Source organism: Belonocnema kinseyi, chromosome 4, assembly GCF_010883055.1.
Source record: "Belonocnema kinseyi isolate 2016_QV_RU_SX_M_011 chromosome 4, B_treatae_v1, whole genome shotgun sequence".
Taxonomy (NCBI): domain Eukaryota; kingdom Metazoa; phylum Arthropoda; class Insecta; order Hymenoptera; family Cynipidae; genus Belonocnema; species Belonocnema kinseyi.
The window spans coordinates 105242112-105257994 of record NC_046660.1 but is presented as its reverse complement, the minus strand read 5'-3'; the positions used below and the strand labels follow the sequence as shown (position 1 = coordinate 105257994).

At 31.1% G+C, this 15883-nt stretch overlaps 1 protein-coding gene across 1 annotated transcript in view; it reads left to right on the top strand.

The window, feature by feature from the left end:
• LOC117171039 (trehalase-like) overlaps nt 1-15883 on the top strand; it is a 115223-nt gene that overhangs the window by 52236 nt on the left and 47104 nt on the right. The window contains exons 5-7 of the mRNA XM_033358084.1: nt 4290-4471; nt 7436-7694; nt 7758-7845. Of these exons, the coding sequence (XP_033213975.1) occupies nt 4290-4471; nt 7436-7694; nt 7758-7845 (529 nt within the window). The remainder of the gene's footprint in view (nt 1-4289; nt 4472-7435; nt 7695-7757; nt 7846-15883) is intronic.

Below are 15883 nucleotides of genomic sequence, written 5' to 3'. Positions count from 1 at the left end.
ATAAAAAAAAATACGTGTCTCTTATTTTTCGATGTACTACAACATATTGCAGTTTCATCAAAATCGGTGAGGGACACCTGGGATAGTTTCCTTGTCAGTATAGGTTTATAATCATTTTCCTATAATGAGTTTCTTATAAATTTACGATTGTAGAAGAATCATCATACGAAAATCAATATAAAAACTCGGTAAATAATGCTAAGATATTGAAAGAGTTAAGGCAAAAAATAAACCAAACAAAAACGAATGATTGATTTATTTACTGAATGTAGGATACTGGTATGGTTAAGGTAGTATGTGTGCTTAGAAAAGCTTCGTTACCTCGCTACGAGAATTAGTGAAAATTAAAGGATAATCTGATGGTGCTACAAGAGGAATATAACTTTTATCTTGAAACATACCATAAATTCTTGATTTAATGAATTGTAGAAAAATTATTGCATTGTCGGTCAAAGAATGGTTTGATTTGGTGTTTCCAAATCTTTACATCAACTCTTGATTTTTGGGAAAGAGTACAGCTGTGCACGGAGCAACTGTGCACGAGCTCATCTGTGCACGTCTACGGTCACAGGAACAACTGTGCACCAGGCGATCTGTACACTTATAAATTTAGACGTGCACAGATGGGACGCTCCCAACTGTGCACGTCTGAATGTCGACGTGCATATCGAAATTGAGACTTACACAAATGGCCCGGCGAACAGTTGCACCTTTGGCCAAAAACGTGCACAGTCGTACCTGTGGCCACAAACGTGCACAGATGGGCTAGTGCACAGTTGCTCCATGCACATTTGTCCGTCACCCGATTTCTCAGGAGTTTAGGTGGCCGTGACAATATTACCCCAAATAACGTTTATATAAAAAAAAATTTTTAGCCATTTTTTTAAGGACTTGATCGTAGTGTGTGAATTTATATTGTCTTCAGTTTTACAAGTTATTCTCCAAGATTTTATAAGGAAAACTTTTATTGATAACTAATTATTTGATGCTGCATGATTATATTTTGTATTATGACATTCAAAAAAAGAATTGTGAAGCATTATGTTTCTAATTTTGAGAATTTTAGGCAACAAAATTAAATAAAAAAGGACCCTTTTGTCTTTGATCGACGATATTTCTGCAACTAATGGTGGCACAGCAAATTTAAGGGCAGTCCTGAAAAATGGAACAAATTTCGTACAAGATTTTGTTACAATCTTGGATAAAAAAATTTTTATACATGACATAAACTTGAAAAAACAGGAAAAAAGGGTAATTTGTTTGTTTTTCAGAATATCAATGGCTAAATTTCAAATCTTAATGAAATAACTAATGTTAAGTGTGCCTTTTATAGTTATATAACCCTTCAAAAACCCTGCGAAATTACATTTTGATCTGACAAACCGTTTCCTTTTTGTAAACGGTCAAACTTTTAAAGAAATTAAAGGGTCACATTTTTTGCGCTTAAACATGTCCTAATCATGGCTAAAATAAAAAAAATTCGAACTTTTTCCCTATTTTTTCACAAATACCGCTGAAATTTACAACAATAACAAATTTTGTTCAACGCAATTTTTTTTCGAAATTTGACATTTTTTTAAGGCTTTATAAACTTAAAAACATTTTGATTTTCACTATCGTTGGCATTAGCGTTCCCCAAACGATACCACGTAAATGTTGCGCGGTCGGATTTACGCTTTTGTGTGTGCCACTCAATGGCGAATTTGCCCTGGCCGTCGATTGTATCCAGCAGTTTCGAGGTACCGCACATACAATTAGGATTCTATGGACTGGGTAACATCCATACGAATACCAAATTTACGACGGATGTATCACTGTTCAACAAGAGTCACTAAACGAGCAACTTCTGACCCTAACATGTGACGCCCTGGCATGATTAAAAATCAAAACGAAATAAAAAAATAAAAAATTCCATTGAAGAAAAAGGGTGGTTTTGAGAAAACTGTTTTTTAGAGGTTCAAGTCGCAGGAAAATCTAGCAGAGATTTGTCTCCTGAACAGGTGTGAATGGGAGTCAACACGATTTGGGTCATCTACTTTAATTTTAATTAAATTAAAAATTGATGGTCAAAAACATCAGACAAACAGACACACTCCTCCACACAAACTCTCATTCACACACACACACACACAGAATCGTAAATTAGACCGTGCAACCTTCACGCGGTACGTTTTGGGTAACGCTAATGCCAGCAATAGTGAAAATCAAAATATTTTTAAGTTTTGAAAGCCATAAAAAAAGTCAAATTTCGGAAAAAACTGCGTTGAACAAAATTTGTTGTTGTAAATTTCAGCGGTATTTGCGAAAAAATAGGAAAAAAGCTCGACAATTTATTTTGTTTCATTGTAGCCATGATTAGGGTATATTCAAGCTCAAAAAACGTGACCCTTTAATTTTTTCAAAAGTTTGACCATTTGGAACAAGGAAACAGTTTGTTAGATCGAAGTCTTAACTTCGCAGGATTTAGGGGTTAATTCAACTGGAAAAGGCACACTCAACATTAGTCGTTTTATGAAGATTTAAAATGTAGCCCTTGATGTTCTGAAAACCCATAAATTACCCTTTTTTCATGTTTTTTCAAATTTATGTCATGAATGCAAAAAAAATTTCATCTAAATCGTGGCAGAAACTTGAAGAAAATGTATTCCAATTCTCAAAACTGCCCTTAAATTTTCTGTGCGGCCATTGGTTGCTGAAATATCGTCAATCAAAGACAAAAGGATCCTTTTTTATTTAAACTTTAATATCTCAGTAAAAGGTTGTCCTGCCAAGGTGTAAAAAAAATTAAAGCTGAAAAAATGTTAAGCTCATGCATTTGAACAAAAGCAAACAAATTTTCAAAATTTTTTTCTCACGCTACTTGTTAAAATTGCGCGGAATATGTTGCTCCGAAATTTTTTGGTCAAAAGATCTCAAAACTAGACACTTAAAGCTTCAAAATACTTTTTTAAGACCTTGATACGGCCATTTTTTACTGAAAATCACTAAAAATTTGGAAAATTTGTCTGACCCTTTGATTGTTTCCATTAGTGTATTCTTACTTTATCTATAATGCGGAATCATAACGGTATCCCTAAAATAGCCATTACGTATATTTGTATCTGAGCGGGTACCGTCCAATTATTACATTCAGTGTCAGATTAATTTTCTCGGCCACTTGAACTCTTCAAAAATCAAAAGTTTATAGTTTTTACAAAATTTTAATTAAAAATTTATAAGTATAAATATATAAATGTAATTATGATCTTTTAATTTTTTATTAATTTAGAAAACTTTTATTAATTTTGTTAAGATATTATAAATAACAAGAAGCAGCCTCTGCTGTTTTTTATTTATACTTGTTAAAGTGAGATGAAGTCGAAGTTTACAGTTCCTAGATTTGTTGGGCCTGCTTATGAGTTCGCTGACAATTTTTGCCCAATCATTTATAATATTTTTGTAATTATTGACAAAAAAAAATTGACGAACAGTTTTTTAATTTTCGCATCCATTTTTCCAAATGATTTTATTATTAGTTTTCGCTCTAAATTATGCACTTGAAAGATTCGCCGCTGTCCAACAGAAAAACCTAGTGAGTGACTTTTGCGATTGAAACTATTTTCCGATGCATGCACATGAGATAATAACCTCTGTGGCAAAAGTCACTTACTAGGTTTTTTCCGTTTGACAGCAGTTCGCTAAGTTTTTCCGTAAAGTGATTTTTTTCCGCATTAATTTTCTACTAGATGTATAAAAAAATGTTCAAATTATAGTGACTTACTATTGCATATAGTTCCCTCTATGTGCAATGTTTGACAAACTCATGCAATCTTGTAATATAGTGCACACCATTCATCCGAGTAAGTAACTTCTCGATATGATCCGTCATAAACTCTTGATTTTATGACACCAGAAGAAATAAAGTTTAAAATTCAAAGTTAGATTTTTAAATCAGATCTCGATAAAAAGAAACTTTATTTTAAAAAACAAGAACGTCTGAACTTCTTACCATTATGTGGTAGATTATCATTTTATTAAAGTTGAGCTTGGGTGGCGCCTCACAGATAAAAAGACGTGTCAAAAGTTTGTACGAGGATCAGTAACTTTAGAATACCGGATCTTTCTCTATATTGCTTACTTATTCAACAGACTGTTGTATTAATTCGGAATATTATCACCAAACATTACCAAAGCTTGCGATCTTGGAGGTTCCAACTATGTCATTGATTATTCTCAATCGAGCTCCACTGTCTTTATATAGTAAGTTACTATTGCGTTCAATTATTCAAAGTCCTCATTTCCTGCTCTAGGTTCAGACTTACATCGATGCTACAAAGGATTATGATTTTGTGAAAAAAATACTACATGTCCTAGATAGGGAGTTTGATTTCTGGGAGAAAAAACGAACTGTCGATGTTGACTATCGTGGAAAAAGTTACAAGATGGCGAGGTACTTTGTCGAGAGTGATGGACCAAGACCTGAAAGCTATCGGTAAACAGACCTTATGGAATTTAATTTTAACAATTATAAATTTTAAGTTATACGTACTATAGATTATTATTTCCTGGCGAAAGTAGCATGCCCAGTGCATTTATAACACGTTTCTCATTTCGATTACCAATTGCCAAGTTCAAATATTTGCTTGAATTTAAAATACTATAAAATATTATCAATGATGATAAATTAAAATGAATATTAAAATAGCTACATCGGTTTTCATACCATTTTTATTTAATTTTAATTTTAATCGGCCTTCAGTAATCTGTAAGTTTCATTTAAATAAGATTTTATCTCGGCAGGAATTAGAAGCAAATTAATAGTACATAGTACAACAAGAGGGATAAATTGTAATCAATGCACCCCGCTCGTCGCACACGATGCTTTCCCCAATCACCACAGGCCGAAACGATTGACTACGCTAGTTCAAAAGAATCTAAGTTGCAATTTACAGTTGCAGGGTGAAGGGGTACATTGGAGATTCTCATGTAAATACTTAGTTCTCTAGAGGACTAAGTACCACGTTACTTCGCTGCAGCGCCGGCTTAACATTTTTCGGGGCCTGGGGCTAAACCTCGAAGGGGCCCTTTAAAGGGCAGAGAAAATACCAATTTTTCTGTAAACTTTATTAATTTTCTGGTGTCAGGGGCCTCTCGGCCCCCTGGGGCCTGGGGCACTAGCCCCACGGTGCCTTTTGGTAAATCCGGCGCTGTTTCGCTGTGACGTCAACAATCAAAAAAACACAGACGTAGATTCTTTTGAACATACGTGTAAGTCGCAATCACTGGGTCGGTGTAGACAGTAGTTATTTTTAATTATATGAATAACTAGTGAAGGAATTTGTTTTAAATATTAAGTTCAAAAAGCTTGACCGTCTAAAGCCATTATAAAAGTCTGAAGTTATTATGTCTATTGAAATATAAAATAAATGATTAAATAATTGCACTTATAACAAAAGAAACTTACTCTAATCCCTAAGACAGACTGTGAAGTTTACAAAACACAATAGTAAAAAAATTCTGTCTATGTTCATTCCACGCATTTCTAATTTTTCCCATAGAAAATAGGAAAAACTTCCATGGTCGAGAAAGTAAAATAAAAATAAATTCGCATCCACTTCACGCACTATACATTTTATACATTAAACATACAATTAGATATTTATATTTTATTCTAAGCTGAAAGAGAAAAAACCTTGTTAGAAGATATCAGCCCTGGCGGGAATTGAACACGGGTCTCCGGGGCGCAGAACGGAGATATTTCCCTGTGATAAAACAAATTATAAGTTTAAAGAATTTTATCATCCTCATGAACTTCAGCGTAATGTAATGACGTCATTTGGTACTGAGTCGTGAAACACTACATTCAATTTTTTTTCTTTCATTGCACCTTCCCCTTGAAAATTGTAATTTTTCTTACCTGTTTTGCAACTTATGTTATTTTAAATGCTAGTTATTGCAACAAAGTTTTTATCATTTAATTTGTGAATATCACTTTTTTCAACTTTAATCTGCTATAAAAAATATGCATTTTTCCAACTATAAATGACAATTATTAGGTTTGTAGTATATTTATAAATGAAATGGAAAGTGTGTTTCTTCCTATGGCTTCGGCAATAATACTATTTTTTTCTCGGCTATATCCTAGTTTGACATCGAAGTTTTGTAAATATCAATATTATAATGCCAAATTTCACGATCAAGTGTTTCTCCGTGTGGGTGGGAAACAGTGGATCGAGCAGTTTTCGTGTTGCAAGTATTTAAAAATAGGGACAAAAGCTGAATTGTAATTGCTGAGTAAAATTCAGGCCCTTTTTAGAAACTGCGTATCATTTCAAAGCTTAGCAGTATTATATTCTAGTTTTTAATTGCTCATGGTACGTGGACCGAGTACTAATAATGCATTGTATTATAACATTTTTACATGAATCAACTTTTCCGAACACTTTTTATTGTTAATCTATGAATAACGTAAAATCTAGGTAAAATAATATTTTTAAATTATCCGTCCCACAGATATCCACATTATAGGATTCTCAGTCTTACTGATGTCTTCTATTTTCGACAAAGCTTCATTTTGAAAATGTTTACAATTGAAAATTCGCCAACTTTTCTAGTTTGGAATATTTACAGTTTAAAATCATAAAATTTTTAACATCGTTCGGAAATAAGTCTATCTGGAAGATTTACAACTAAAGATACTAAAATTTTCAATGTGTATACTTTATAATGATGTATTTTTTAATGTTTGTTATCAGTTTAATTTTAAAAATCTATGAATCAAAATTCTTAAATTTGGATAACTTTAACAACCGAAAGTCAAGCTTTTAATATTAGGTCATGCAAATTAAAACATTTTGAATGTAAATCATAAAAATTACTGAATTTTTCATGGTAAATTATCTAAATTAAAAATAATGCAATCATTTACAATTGAAAGATCTACTATTTGTAAGCGTTGCAATTGAAAATTCTTTGATTTTATGGATGTATAGATCAAAATTGTGTAAACTTGGATTATTTCGAAAATCAGGAGTCAAGTTTCATTTCAAAATTCAAGATTTTTTAATTGCTAATTTAATTTAATTACGTATGTTAAAAGTTTTTAAAGATCCATGGAAAATTCAATCCCATTAATACTTGAAATTCTGTGCGAACCTAATAGTAATAATAAAATCCCATTGAATATATTAAAATATTGTTTAACATTAATCGACATTCTGTGCCAACCTAACAATAACTCATGAATACCAATGAATTGCCACTATTCAGAATTTGATTAAATGACACGAAATACTATTGAAACTCTTAAAATTTCGTGTTTATGATATAAATCATTAGTACCAAATATCATGAAATCCTGTAAAATAGATATTTACTCATTCATGACCTAAGTGTTGATGATGATATTGACTTATTCCAATGAAAAATTTAATTACAATGAATATTGTATTCACAGGGAAGATTACGACTTGGCTAAATATTTGCCTACTGACGAAGCCAAGAGGGAAATGTATGAAAATATAAAAACAGGAGCAGAAACTGGTTGGGATTTCTCATCACGTTGGTTAATTTCTCCCACAGAAAATGGCCAAGATCCTCGTCGCAATCTTTCAAATATTGCTACGAAGTACATCATTCCTGTAGATCTAAATGCCTTCCTTGAAAGAAATGCAAAACGCCTTAGTAAATTCCATGTGAGAGTAGGAAATATTCAGGTAAGCTCAAATATTTCGATTGAATTAGATTTAAATTAATTTTTCATACTTATTTTCTCGTAGAATCAAGACCGTTATTTTTCTGTAGTTTTTAGGGTTTCGCAGGCTATGCCAGAAACCCCTATAAAAACGATTAGATGTCCGTCCCCGAGTATGAGGAAATGCACCTTTTTCGTTCAAAAAAGTCTATACAGCCTTTAATTTTAGTTCGATAAATTATTTTTTAAATTAAACTGCATTTTCTCCGTTTGTTCATTTTAAAATATCTCATTTATCGAAGTACGTAAAAAGTGGCTTATTGATCCATTTAATTGTACAAATTAATTTGATAAACAAATTAGAAAATTATGCGCAATACGCTAAGGATATATTTTATTTTTAGGAACAACTACATTATTTACTGAGTGAATAATATTTTTTGTGCCGAAAATGTTTTTAACTATTGTACAAATTACTTTTAGTCGCACCAATATTCAAAAAGTTAATAATAATTATTGTTACATACAATTCTTCTGGCAAAATATTTCAATTTCAGGTTTTTCCAATTTTAATTTTCTTTAATTGCCGGAATTGAAATAGATATTCCTTAAAATAATATATCTTTGATAATATTTGATAAAATATAACAATTTAAATGTTGCAAAACAATTAAGATAAAAAATATCAACATTTTACTAGTTTCGCGTATAAAAAAACGGTTATGCAATAAAAATAGATTAAGAATGAATCAATGAGAATGAATTAATTATTAATTGCGACAAGTTTCACTGCCGAAAATGATAGGGGTGCGACCTACATTATTTCTGGTACTAGTAACAGAGGAGTCTTCCGGTATTTATGTTAATATTTTGTGGGTTTCAAATGTTTGTTTCATTTTTATTATTACTTATTCTTTCATATAACTTCTAATAATAATAATAATATAGTCACGAAATTGGAAACACAGAGAAGTTATTTTAACTACTGAATCAAAAATTCCCTCTGGGCAATTTTATTTTACCTCCATTGTGGTCAAAACTAAGTGTCGAAAGTTTTATATTCACTCGATTAACTTGAAAAATGGTATTGAAGATTGAATTTGTAAACATCGGAAACAGACTTTATGAAATTGATCAAAATTATTGTCAGACATTAAATGTTCAGTAACTCTTGAAGATATATTCCGGAAAAGAGGAGTCTTTAGAGTATTATCACTGTGAAAATAAATAACATATTTATTATATAATTCTATTAAAGAAGACAGTTATGTAGAAAAAATATTTAAAATTTTAACAGCTTTTCATGCTCTGAACATTGAGCAGTAAATGCACTATTTTCAAAACTAATTATCGAATGCAATTTCCGAATCATCCCGTTAAATTTTAAATGTTACTTTTAATTTCATGTTTCAAACTTAGGGTCAATTACTTAATATATAGACAGTCAATGGTTATTTTACAGCTACTGAAAAAATCTTTCAACTTTAATTTCTGCACTTTATTATTTTTTCTTGTGTTTCATTAAAATTAAAATTGACTTTCTTTTAATTGGCAATATTTAGTTAAAATATCTCAGAAAAAATATAAGCATCACATAAATTACAGTAAAAAAATGTGTTTTTACCCACAAACCACAAGAAATTTTTTGATCACATGAAAATCTTCTTCAAATTCTAATTTGAAACATCACTAACCGTTATACATATAATATACATATAAATATTTATTATCGCGGTTGTCTTATGTTGAAACATGACATCTTTGGTAGCTACAGTTGCGCGTGTTCGATTCCCAAAGCAGAAAACGAGGCTGTGGATACGTTTTTAGAAAGGTTGACTTCTGTTTCTTAGTATACTAGCTCGCAGATACCCACACTTCAAAATTTACCCTATAGTACTATTGCGAATGACCCTGACAGTTCCTGTGACTATAAAAATTCACTTTAAAAAATATAAAATAAATTCACATCCTGGAATTGAAAGTAGGGCATAATTTTTCTGGATTATATCTCGTAAATACTTTTCCCGGGTACTTCTCTTTAATTTACTCTGCATTCCAATAAGCAGAAGTGAGCTTATGTGGATTCTGTCGAGGTTTGTTTATAACGGGAATTCGAAGAAAAGCGCATTTTCAGACAGAAATCAAGATTATGAGAGTTAAAATCTAATTTTATATTGGATAATCAAAATGATTTATAATGTTCGATCGGATTCCGTTTTCAGCTTCCGGCTAATTTTATACAACCCAAAACAGTTTGAATCGCTGAATTGTAAACACACAATCGACGCAACCCAGAATCAACAATAAATCTTCTGCTTGCGGAAACTGTGCATAGTGCTGAATACAAAGCTTGTAATTTGTCACGAATCTTCTTTTTCGATTCATGAAACTGTGCTAATGTTAATTTACACGATAGTGTATTTTTTGGAACTTGTACAGGGTATATCCAGAGGAATTAAGTTCCACATTCCACAAACTTTGGCGGGCAGGAACTATTTGCCTTAACTTATCAGGAATGAATGAAATATTTATGCAGCGGTTTGCTCAGTTCGAGGACTTTAAACTGCAATCAGCTTAGAATTTACGATATCGGAATTTCTTCACCAATGCGTAGCATAGGAATTAATTAATAAACAATTTAATAATCAAGACCTTATATAAATGATTATTATATCATTAAAATTGAAAAGATGAAATGCTGATGAAGTGCCATAATTGAGGGCTCATTTAAGGCTTATTGAATACCCAAAAGCCAAATTTTGGGTTCTACATTTAAAAAAAAAATGCTTGATACTGCCAGCCTTAAGTAAAGCAGCAGTACCACGGTAAAAATATTCGTGATATCAAATTTTTTTTCGCACAGGAATTGAGGGCTCATTAAAGGCTCTTGCAATACCCGTGGATTAATTTTTCAAAAAGAACCCATATCATAAAAAAACTACCCTAAAAAATTAATATGGACTATTCTGATAATTGCGTACACCAGAATTGAAGGCTCATTTTAGGCTCTTCATCTTCCCCAAAATCAATTTTTGAAAACCATCCCTTGATGTTAAAAAACTACCCCTTATTTAAAAGTGCTGATGAAGTGCACTGAATATGCACTAATCATAAAACTGAGTACATTAAAATTGAAGGCTCATTAAAGGCTCTTGTTTGACCCACGGCGCAATTTTTCAAAAACAACCCCTACCATAAATAAGCTACCCTAGAAATTAAATATTCTCTGATCTGAACATTGAGCACACCACAATTGAAGGCTCATTTTAGGTTCTCCAACGCCCCTAAAATCAATTTTCCAAAACTATTCATTGATGTTGAAAAACTACCCCTTACTTAAAAGTGCTGATAAAGTGCACTGAATATGCACTAATCATAACACTAAGTACATCAGAATTGAAGGCTCATAAAAGGCTCTTGCATAACCCACATTAAAATGTTTTAAGAACAACACCTATCATAAATAAACTACCCAAAAAATTAAATATGCTTCAATCGAAAAATTGAGCACAGCAGAATTGAAGGCTCATTTTAGGCCTTCAATGAGCCGTTAATGCTAAAGTACTCAGTTTTATGACTAGTGCATATTCAGTGCACTTTATCAACACTTTTAAGTAAGAAGTAATTTTTAATAGCAAAGGACGGCTTTGGAAAATTGATTTTGGGGACGTTGGAGAGCTTCAAATGAGCCTTTAATTCTGGTGTGCTCCATAATGAGATTAGAGGATACTTAACTTTTAGGGTAGTTTATTTATGATAGGGGTTATTTTTGAAAAATTGCGCCGTAGGTCAAACAAGGGCCTATCATGAGCCTTTAATTCTGATGTACTCAGTTTTATGATTAATGCATATTTAGTGCATTTTATCTGCAATTTTAAGTAAGGGGTAGTTTTTTAACATCAAGGGATGGTTTTGGAAAATTGATTTTGGGGAAGATGAAGAGCCTAAAATGAGCCTTCAATTCTGGTGTACGCAATTATCAGATTAGTCCATATCTATTTTTTAGGGTAGTTTTTTATGATATGGGTTCTTTTTGAAAAATTAATCCACGGGTCATGCAAGAGCCTTTAATGAGCCCTCAATTCCTGTGAAAAAAATTTGATATGACGAATATTTTTACCATGGTACTGCTGCTTTACTTAAAGCAGGCAGTATCATGCATTTTTTTAAAATGCAGAGCCCAAAATTTGGCTTTTGAGTATTCAATGAGCCTTAAATGAGCCCTCAATTATGGCATAGGTCAGACGTTTTTTGGGAAAATGGTACTTGCAGCTTTACCCACCCAAATTCGTTTAGGTGGTATATTGGAAACTTGCAGGATGGCCGCAAAACTTAATTTCCAGAATTCTTTGAATTCTTCCTGAATTTTCCCTGACTAACTTTCTATATTCCATAGCCCTGAAATATTCCCCTGACTGATATTTGAGGAGTAATCAAGCAAAATGTAATAGATCCACTTATGTGACTAACCGTTTAGCTGGATTTCGTCTTCAAGAAAATATAGCTGTGTCTTACACAGCTGTGAAACAGCTAAACCATTTGTTTTTGTAAAGTGACTAATGTGCATTATTAATGGAACTAATGTACTTTTATAACAGGATTTCAAAAATTCCATTGATTTCAGTAAAATTGGAGTTGGTTTAAAGATATTTAAAGAAAATAAGAAAAATTTTATAAAATTTATAAACATTCATGGTTAGTTTCAAGTTTCAACCAATTCAAGTAAGTTAAAAAGAATTCAAGAATATGAATATGAAAAAATTGATCCTTGAAAATCCTATAAATTCCATTGGAATATTTTCAAATATTTTAAAACCTTATAGATCCCACAAAATCATTCCATATCTTCCCAAATTCTAGAAAATTCTTGACAACTGCATAAAAACTGGCTTAAATCACTTAAAATCATTCATTAAAATTTTTAGAAATCGCTTTAAATTATTTAAATCTCTTCTTAATGCTTGAGAATCCTTTCTTATATCCTAAAATACATTCAAACTCTTTAAAATTCCTTCAAATTATTGAAGTAAATTAAAAATTACTTGCAGTCTTTTAAAAATCTCTAACATTTTTTAATAATTTGAAATCTTTTAAAATCCCTTGGAACTTTTTCAAGCTCTTGAAAAGTTCTTGTAAACTTTTAAAATACCCAAAAGTATTTCAATTTTTTTCAAATCTATTGAAATTCTTGAAATTTGTTAAAAGTTTTGAAAAGTATTTGGAGTTTTTATAAATGTACTAAAGTCTGGAACATTTCTTTGTAATGACTTGTAACGACGTATTGGAAAGGTTTTGAAATATTTGAAAATCTTCGTAGTCTTATAAAATCCCTTAATTCTGCTAAATGAATGATTTAAAATCCATTAAAATATTATAGAATCCCGTGAAATTACATGAAATCTAAAATTAAAGAAAAATAAATAGTTCTAATGTTAATCTAGAAAAATATCTAATAGAAAAAATAAATAAAATATAGTAAATGTAATGCAATCTTAAATATAAAATCTTGAAAAAAGACATAAAGTGTTTCAAATCCTTTCAAAACTTTTGAAATCCTTTAATAGTATTGAAAAGTATTGAAAATTCTTTAGAATCTTCTAAAATACCCGAAAATGCCTCAAATTCTTTAGAATCTCATCAAATTATTGAAATCTTTCAAAATTCCTTGAAATATTTTCGATTATTCTGAACTCTTTCAAATCCTTTGAAATCCATTCAAATTATTGAAATCCGTTACAAATTTTAGGAATCTTTTAGAAAACCCGAAAATATTTTAAAACACTTCAAATAAGTAATAAGTTGGTATAGACCTGAATGCTGTAGTGGTTAACATAGGTTAATTTATCGCAGGAAAAGTAACTATAGTGACTTCAAGTTTAAAAAGTCACTAAAAAGTTATTTGAGAAAAAAGTGACTAAAAGTTTTTGTGGAAGCCCTGATTATTCTTGACAATTACTTAAAATGCTTCTTACGGAAGTTTTTTGACTTCTGCAATTTTTATTTCAAAACTTCTGATTTTTCCCTGATATTTTCTGACCAAAGCAAACTACCTAAACGATATTTGGCGCTTTTATATCTTAAAGATATTGAACTTCCATCTCAAATTACAAAACCTTACAGATCAGTGATTTGAAATAGATAAAATACTTTGAAAATTTATCTCTAATTTCATTAAATTTTTTTTATTTCAAACTTAAGAACAATTTTTAATAGATTCTGTATTAATATTTTTTATTCGCATATTTTTAACAGAATGGTATTGATTTGTATCTTGAAAGCCGCTTGTATAATTCACTCTCATCGGCTAAACGTCATGGTAAACGAAAGCATAAAATATAATGCCATTTCAGGATATTACATCTCAGCCCTAAATATGAATGTACGAACGTAAATACTGATTTATTACAATATTATATCCATTAATTCTCTAAAATGTATAACTCGGTAATAAAAACATCCTTTTTTTCTCAAAACCCTAACCTTTTAAAACCATAGATAAAATTCAATGTATGGTATAGAACGTCTATAAATAATGTGAAAACTTTTTCCTATATTACGTACATGTATGTAGAATAAAAAAAGGTTATTTCTTTGAAATGAACCCCAGTCAGATATTTGTATTATTTTTCTTAGTAATTCAAATTTTAATATTCCCAAATTTAAACCATTTTAATTTTTTCCTTATTGCAGTGGAAAAGTTTCAACATTTTACAGTATTAATAGTTCCATATTTCGCAATAAAAGTTCGAGGATACTGAATTTTTATTATGAAGAAGTCCAAAAAATAGTATTTTTAAACAGCGAAAATGTTTAATCTTCTCTCTTTTAAATAATAGAGATAAAAATATTTCAACAGCTCCCTTATTCTCTCTCTCCCTCTCTCCTCCTCTCTGCCCCCCTCTCTTCCTCCCCCTCTCTTTCTGTCTGTCTGACGACATTTTGACGATTTTGGCGCGCTGTTTCGAAGTGAAGCGATTCATGGTTAAAATTGAAGATGCGGATGCAATAACCACACTAGCGCTCGAACACATGGACAATTATTGTCCGCTGAACAAATTTTCTTTTTTTGAGTGTTAAATTTGAGTGTTGACTATTAATACTTGTAGACTATTTTATTGCGCATATTTTTTGTACGACAAACAAAGTCAATGTTTTTTTTGTTTTTATTTATTGAAGGAAAACGAAAAATGTCAACGAAAAAAGAATCAATACTTTTTTGCATTCAACTCACCAGATTTTTGTCGGGAATTGATATTATTTCTTGAAAATTTTATGTAACATGCTTTAACATATTCTACGACTGTTAGAGTGTTTATCTTATTATAAAAACATTTCAGAGCTGTTTAGTGAATTTACAAAAATATTTTCTTCGAAATCTGGGATGCATATATATAAACGAGAAACTTGTGTGAGGAAGTTTCGAATTTTGACAACTTCCAATGAGAAAAATCTTCCTTAGGGATCAAAGAAGTTTTTCCAAAAGTTTTACATCTTTTGTCATCAGGGGAAAAAAGTGAGAGTGATATGAAAATTATGTACGGCTTGTTAACACGACTTGGATCGTGTACGTCAATGTACGTCAACCCGTGGCGCTATGTTCTCGCATACGAAGTCGAGGTTAGCACGCCGTACATAATTTTCATATCATCCTCACTTTTTGCCTCTAATGATTAAAGATCTAAAACTTTTTTTAAAAAATCCTTTGATCTCTAAGGAAGACTTTTCTCACTGAAAGTTGTCAAAATTCGAAACTTCCTCACACAACTTTCTCGTTTATATACATGCATCCCAGATTTCGAAGAAAATATTCTTGTAAATTCACTAAACAGGTCTAAAATTTTCAAGAAAATATATCAATTCCAGACAAAAATCTGGCGATTTTAATGCAAAAAAGAATTGATTCTTTTTTCCTTGAAAATTGTTGTTTTCCTTAAATAACTAAAAAATGAAACAAAACTTCGAATTTGTTTGTGGTACAGAAAAGATGCGCCATAAAATAGTCTACAAGTATTGATGGTCAGCAGTCAAATTTGAAGGATTTTGAAAATTTGTTCAGCGGACAATTATTCTCCGTGTGTTCGAGCGCTAAGGTGGTTTTTGCATCCGCCCCTTCAATTGTGGGTCCGGATGCAATAAGGGCACATAAAATTTTTTCGTGCGAAAACGAAGTCCCCTGGAGGCTTTAGAAAAAATTTTCGAATTTTAATTTTC